Source organism: Giraffa tippelskirchi, chromosome 9 (assembly GCF_054371585.1).
Source record: "Giraffa tippelskirchi isolate mGirTip1 chromosome 9, T2T-mGirTip1v1.2.pri, whole genome shotgun sequence".
Taxonomy (NCBI): domain Eukaryota; kingdom Metazoa; phylum Chordata; class Mammalia; order Artiodactyla; family Giraffidae; genus Giraffa; species Giraffa tippelskirchi.
In genome coordinates this window covers 1602375-1608609 of record NC_137283.1, presented here as the reverse complement: position 1 = coordinate 1608609, position 6235 = coordinate 1602375, and the positions used below count along the sequence as shown (strand labels likewise).

Here is a 6235-nt window from a genome sequence, read left to right as displayed (position 1 = left end):
GAAAGCGAGGCAATCGAGGTGGAGGCACCGGACAGAGCGTCCAGTGTCCGGGAATGCCTCGGAGGAGCCGGCGGAGGCCATTGGGGCCAACGTATGTGTGGAATGTGAAAAGGCGGGAAAACCCAGAGAGTGTCGGAAGCCAAGGCAGGCTAGGAAAGGGGGCGTGGGCGGCAACTGCAAAGGGGCCTAGGGGAATTCCCGGGCAATTAACAATCTGTGCACTGCTGATGCTCCCCGAGCCCGGGGTTGATCCCGCCGCTGCGGCGTGGCAGGGCCACTAACCAAGCCCCGAACGGCACACCCAGCCCAACGTGGACCTTGGGGCTGTGTGGCACGGGCCGTGCCCGTGAAAGCCCACTCGCTCCACGGGATCCTTTCTAGGGTCTCTGCTTGGCGGCCAGGGACGTCCCTCCCCTCCTTCTAAGCCCCCACCGCTATTTACATACATAGGGGCGGAGCCACCTCACCCTATCGCAAGTCCTGAGCTGCTGGCTGCTGGCCCACCGGGACAGCAGTCTGCAGTGTCCGTGTGTCTCTCCCACCATGGCCTCGTCCAGCTCCTCCAGCACCTCAAGTGGTACGTTTGCCCTCAGCCCCTGGGGTTGGATCACGTCTCAGGGGGGTTTGTGGGGGCCCCGGCCAAAGGTTCCCGGCAAACCTGTCAACGGACCACCAGGAATGGCAGGGACCGATCGGCTGGGCCCGTGGTTTCCAGGCGTTGGGCGTGCCCAGAGAGGCACCGTTTGGTCGTTTGGCTCCTTTGGCACACACATGGCTTCTCCTTTCCCTTTTCTGGGATGAGGGGGTTGGTTGAGGGCGTGGGAGGAGGGCGGACTGGGATGGGGCCCTTTGTCCTCATCTTCCTGTGGAAATGGAGGTCGGGGAGTTCTGGGGCCCTTCAGAGGCTTTCTCTCCCCAGTGGCTTGGTGTCTTCTGTCTTCCGTGAGGCGTTGCGTGTTGGGCTTCGCTTCGCCTTCCTTCCTTCCCTCTCCTTTCCTTTTCTAACAGTGACGGCAACTATGGCCCGTGCTCCTGTTAGCCCTGAGAAGCTAGGCTCCCTCCCGTTGGCATTTTGAGGGAGGGTAATCTGGTAGAAGCCCCATCGAGGCGTTTCCCAGGCATCTCCCGAGACAGGGGGAAAAAATGTCTCGCCCAGACAGACGGGGTAGGCTTGTGGTCTTTGTTGGGTTTGCTTTCTTGTCGCCTTTGTTTTGGGGGTGGATTTGGTTTCCTTTCTGCCTGCCCGTGTCTCTTGGGTTCCGGCGTGTGTGTGGGAAGGGGGTGGGGGGTTTTCCCCGCTGCCCTCGACGCTCAGCCTGGCTCTCGGGGTGTAGCCAAGGGACTTCCGAGTGCAGACCCGTCCCCGGGTTCCCGGCTTTGCTCAGGCTCAGGGGCAACTCCCCTGGGCAGGGAGCATGCTGGGGCACCTCCGTCGAGTCCTCCCCCACCCCCACGTCCTCTGAGACCTTTCCCTTTCTTCTCTTCCACAGGCCCCATCGCCACAGGATCTCGAAGGAGGAGGCTCGTTCTGAAGCTGAGCCCGAAGGACGCCCTGCAAGCGCTGTTTCAATAGAACCCCTACCCTGGGATAGCAACCAGAGAACGACTGGCCCGAGAGCTTGGCATTGCCGAAAGCAGAGTTCAGGTAGGCCCCCCCCTCCACCGGTTCTCCCTCTCAGGCTCCCCGTGCCGGTCTAAGGCAGCCGAAAGCCTCCGGCGGCCTTGCTCTTGAGAACGAGTTCTCTCTGTTTGCCCCTAGGTCTGGTTTCAAAACCAACGAAGAAGACGGTTGAAGCAGGGCTGATCGCCGTCTGAAAATGTGCACCAAGACGGGGAACGGGGGCCAACGGCCACGCCCATGCCACCATCACCACCTCCTCGACCTCAGTCTTCCTCTCAAGGTAATTTACCCAGCGTTCTCCAAAGGCAAGTCCCCAGAGGGGGCCCCGAACCCTCCCCTTCTTGCCAGAGAATGCCCTCTGCTGGTGGGTGAGCACGGGCGGCCTCAGAAACACCAAGGGGGGAGGAAAGAGGGCCATCTGGTTGCTGCCCCCATCAGTGTCCCAGAGAAGGGCCCCATGCCCCCAGTCAGCGTGGACGGACAGCACTCTTCCCCCTTTGCACCGCCTCCCCAGCCCCCTTCGGGAACTTTAGCCTCCGGCTGCCCAAGGCAGCCTTGGCCGAGGAGCATGCCTCAGGGCACTCCGCGGCAAGACCGGAGGAGGAAAGAGACACACAGGGACATGCATGTGTGTGGAGTGTGCGTGTGTGCGCGCACGTATCCACGATGCACACAGGCACATGATCCATCTGTGGCTGTGTTCCTTAGAACCCTGCACCGGCCACATCGCCACCTGAGGTGAGTCAGGTGTGTGCCTAAGTCTGTCTCCCTGGGACTCTCCATCCCCTCCACACCGCCTAGGGCATCTGTGCTGTGAACGTTCCATGGGCCTTAAAGTCCTCTCCTCTCCTCTCGGTGTGTTCTCTCTTTGGCAGAAGCCTCGGCCAGAGAGGCCAGGAGACAGAGGACCGTCATCTCTGCTTCTCAAACAAGGATCCTCGTGCAAGCCTTCACGAGGGATCGCTTTCCGGGGATTGCCGCCAGGGAAGAACTGGCTCGTCAGACGGGAACCCCAGAAGCTCGAATCCAGGTAAGTTCTCCACCCAGCGCCTGGGCCCGGGACGTGACCCAGGAGAAAGGAGCGTTCACCGCTGCCAAGGGTTTGCAGGTGGATACACGCAGGCTTGGGCTTGCGCTTGCGCTTGGGCTAGGGGGGAGGGGGCCGAAAGTTGGTGGGCTGCGTGGTGGGTTTGGGGCCGCTTGTGGCCGTGCACGCACCCCTCATTTCCCAGGGCCAAGGGATTCGTTTGCAGAAAATGGCCCTGCAGAACTCACCCTGGGCCTGACAGATCCGAGGACGGGAGGCCAGGCTGGGTGGAGAATGGGCGCCATTGGTCGCCAGCACGTTGATCTGGACGCTCACGACTTCTGATGTGCCTGTCTGCCTTTTGCTCCCCTAGATATGGTTTCAAAACCGAAGAGCTCGGCACCCCCAGCAGAGCACGAGCGGGCCTGGCAGTGGCCGTGCCCAAGGCCCAGGCGACGCATCGGCCACGACTACTCCTGCTCCAGAGGACCGAAGGGCCCCACCCGCTGTCCACAGCACCTCTCTTCCCCTTCAGCCCTCTCTGTCGCAGGAGAGCATGCTCCCCTCCTTGGCTCCAGCCGCTCCTTTGGGCGCCCCCACCGTCTGGGTGCCCGGGACTGCCTCTGGGGTCTGTTTGGGCCACCGTTGTTGATCTTCGTGGTCCAGCCCAGTCCAGAGGCTCTCCGGCCAAGTGCGAAGCCACCACCTCCTCCCCAGGTAGCACTTCCCTGGGCCGAATGCTCCCCTGCTGTCGTGGCCCCTTGGCAGCCTGGGCAAGGGGCCAACCTGCCGCCTGTACAGCCCGAGACACACATCCCGCGGTGGGCGGAGTCACCCTATGGTGAAGGCATGGCCCATCCGCTAGAGCCACAGCACCAGCCCCACACCCTTCGTAGCACCACAAGCCTCCTACACGAGCTCATGGCGGCCACGGGCGTCCCGGACACGCAGGTGCCGTCCCCGGGAGCCGCGGCAGATGGAGGAGCGTTCCCTGTCCTTCCAGGCACACCCAGCCTCCTAGACGAGCTCCTGGCGGCAACTGTCGTCCCGGACACGCAGGTGGGGTCCCCGGGAGCCGCGGCAGATGCAGGAGCGCACCCTGATCTCCCAGGCGCACTCAGCTTCCTAGACGAGCTCCTGGTGGCCACGCACGTCCAGACACGCAGGCACCATCCCTGGGAACCGTGGCAGACGAAGGAGCTCAACCTGTACTCCCAGACCTACCCATCCTGCTAGACGAGGTCCTGGCTGCCACGGGCGTCCCGTACATGCAGGCGCCGTCCCCGGGGGTCGCGGCAGACGCAGGAGCGCACCCTGTCCTTCCCGGTGCACCCAGCTTCCTGGACGGTCTCCTGGCGGCCACGGGCAGCCCGGACTCGCAGGCGCCGTCCCCGGGTGCCGCGGCAGACGCAGGAGCGCACCCTGTCCTCCCAGTCGCACCCAGCCTCCTAGACGAGCTCCTGGCCGCCACGGTTGTCCCGGGCTCACCGGGTCCTTCCCTGGGGTCCTCTACTTCCATCGCCGAAGACCACCCAGCAGTCCCTGGGTCACTCAGCCTCCTAGAGGAAATCATGTATATCACGGCCATCCAGGACACGCCGTGGTCTTTCCCGTGGACCACTGCCGGGGAAGGAGGAGCTGAGGCAATCCCGGAAGCACCCCTCAGTGATTACGATTACCAGGCCCTCCTCCACATGCTGCCAGGCTCCCCCGGCTCTTGGGCTTAGAGGGATTGGAATGAAGGGGCCCCTTCTCCCCCAAGCCCCTTTCAGGCCTCCCTGCCTGGGATGCGGAGCCATGGAGCTCGCGAGGGGGCCGGATTTGGCTGGGGGTGGAGAGAATACAGACGGGATGTCTACCAGCATTTTTTGGGACAAGTGTGAGAGCTGGACTTTAGGGCAGCATGGGTCCCGTCGCCCCAAGAGGGACACCCCACCTGAAGCCTCCAGGTATCCGAGCTTTCCAGTCACCAAGAGGGTGCCTAAGAGGGGACATGCCATGGATCCAATAAAGAAAGCCTGTGCCCCACGCAGGTTCTTTCCATCTGGCTCTTCTGTCTTCCGGTCCCGTCTTTCCCGCACTCCACACAGGAGAACGCCTTCCCTATGCCAGGGGCAGCTGAGGGGAGGGGAGCGGGGGATGGGGAAATGGAAAGGTGGATGGCTGGGAAATGTGAGGTGGGAGGGAGCGAACGGTTGGAGGCGAAGGGAGAGAGTGGGGGTGAAGGGTGAGAGCTGGGAAGACTGAGTGGGAGAGAGAGGGAGGGTGGGAAGGGAGGCAGGGAGCGTCGGGCAAGGAAGGAGGGTGGGGGGTGGTTGGGGCAGGGGGGTAGCACCCGCATGTCTGGGACTCAGCTTCAAGCAAGCCACCGGCAAACCCCGCCGGTATCCCTAAAATACTCCATTGGGGACACACTTACCTCTTTCTCGGGGTGCATGCCCTGGGCGGATTTCCCGAGGTGAGATCCTCTGAGCAAGCAGTAGGGACCTACCCACACAACCGCTTTCACGACCAGATTCCCTGTGAACACACCCGCCAGGTATATCTGCAAAGGCCAATCATCTCCATGTGTCTCTCTAATCCTCGCATTTTAGTGACTTAACTCTCCCTGCCGCCAGCATGCCCCTGTCACCAGCCGACTTACAGACTGTATTTATTTGCAAACCCGTTCCTAAGTTCATAGACGCAGTTATAGTTACTTCATTCAGATCCAACTCTTTGCATCCCCATGAACCACAGGACACCAGGCCTCCCTGTCCATCACCACACCCCAAATCCGCCAAAACCCATGCCCATCAATTTCATAATGCCCTCAATCCATCTTATCCTCTGTCATCTCCTTCCCTTCCTCCTCTCTTCTTTCACAGTATCAGGTTCTTTTCAGATGAGTCAGGTCTTTGAATCCAGTGGCCAAACTGTTGAGTTTCAGCTTCAGCATCAGTCCTTCCAATGAACACCCAGGACTGATATCCTTTAGCATGGACTGGTTGGATAACCTTTCAGTCCAAGGGACTCTCAAGAGTCTTCTCCCACAGCACAGTTCAAAAGCATCAATTCTTTAGCGGTCAGCTTTATACTCCAACTCTCACATACATACATGACCACTGGAAATACCATAGCCTTGACTATATGGACATTTGTTGGCAAAGTAATGTCTCTGCTTTTAAATATGCTATCTAGATTGGTCATAACTTTCCTTCCAAGAAGTAAGCTTATTTTTCATGGCTGCAATCACCTCCTGTAGTGATTTTGGAGCCCAGAAAAATAAAGTCATCCATAGTTTCCACTGTTTGCATAACTATCTCCCATGAAGTGATGGGACTAGAGACCATGATTTTAGTTTTCTGAATGTTGAGCTTAAACCAAGTTTTTCACTCTCCTCTTTCACTTTCATCAAGAGGTAATGCTGGAGAGGGTGTGGAGAAAAGGGAACCCTCTTACACTGTTGGTGGGAATGCAAACTAGTACAGCCACTATGGAGAACAGTGTGGAGATTCCTTAAAAAACTGGGAATAGAACTGCCATATTACCCAGCAATCCCACTGCTGGGCATACACACCGAGGAAACCAGAATTGAAAGAGACGCG

The 6235-nt window shown here is 59.7% G+C and overlaps 1 protein-coding gene across 1 annotated transcript; it reads left to right on the top strand.

The window, feature by feature from the left end:
* The first annotated feature begins 1490 nt into the window (after positions 1–1490).
* Positions 1491–4697, top strand: LOC145521216 (segmentation protein paired-like). Its single transcript, XM_081529495.1, has 4 exons — positions 1491–1645; positions 1760–1901; positions 2497–2651; positions 3022–4697. The coding sequence occupies exons 2-4, from the start codon at positions 1859–1861 to the stop codon at positions 3298–3300; spliced, it is 477 nt and encodes a 158-aa protein (XP_081385621.1). The 5' UTR covers positions 1491–1645; positions 1760–1858; the 3' UTR covers positions 3301–4697.
* Positions 4698–6235: the final 1538 nt, after the last annotated feature.

Bases quoted from the DNA above. Each gene is read 5' to 3' on its own strand.
- LOC145521216 (XM_081529495.1), top strand. From the start codon at position 1,859: ATGCCACCATCACCACCTCCTCGACCTCAGTCTTCCTCTCAAG. The intron at 1,902-2,496 runs GTAATTTACCCA...TCTCTTTGGCAG, and splicing joins ACCTCAGTCTTCCTCTCAAG to AAGCCTCGGCCAGAGAGGCC. The intron at 2,652-3,021 runs GTAAGTTCTCCA...TTGCTCCCCTAG, and splicing joins CCCCAGAAGCTCGAATCCAG to ATATGGTTTCAAAACCGAAG.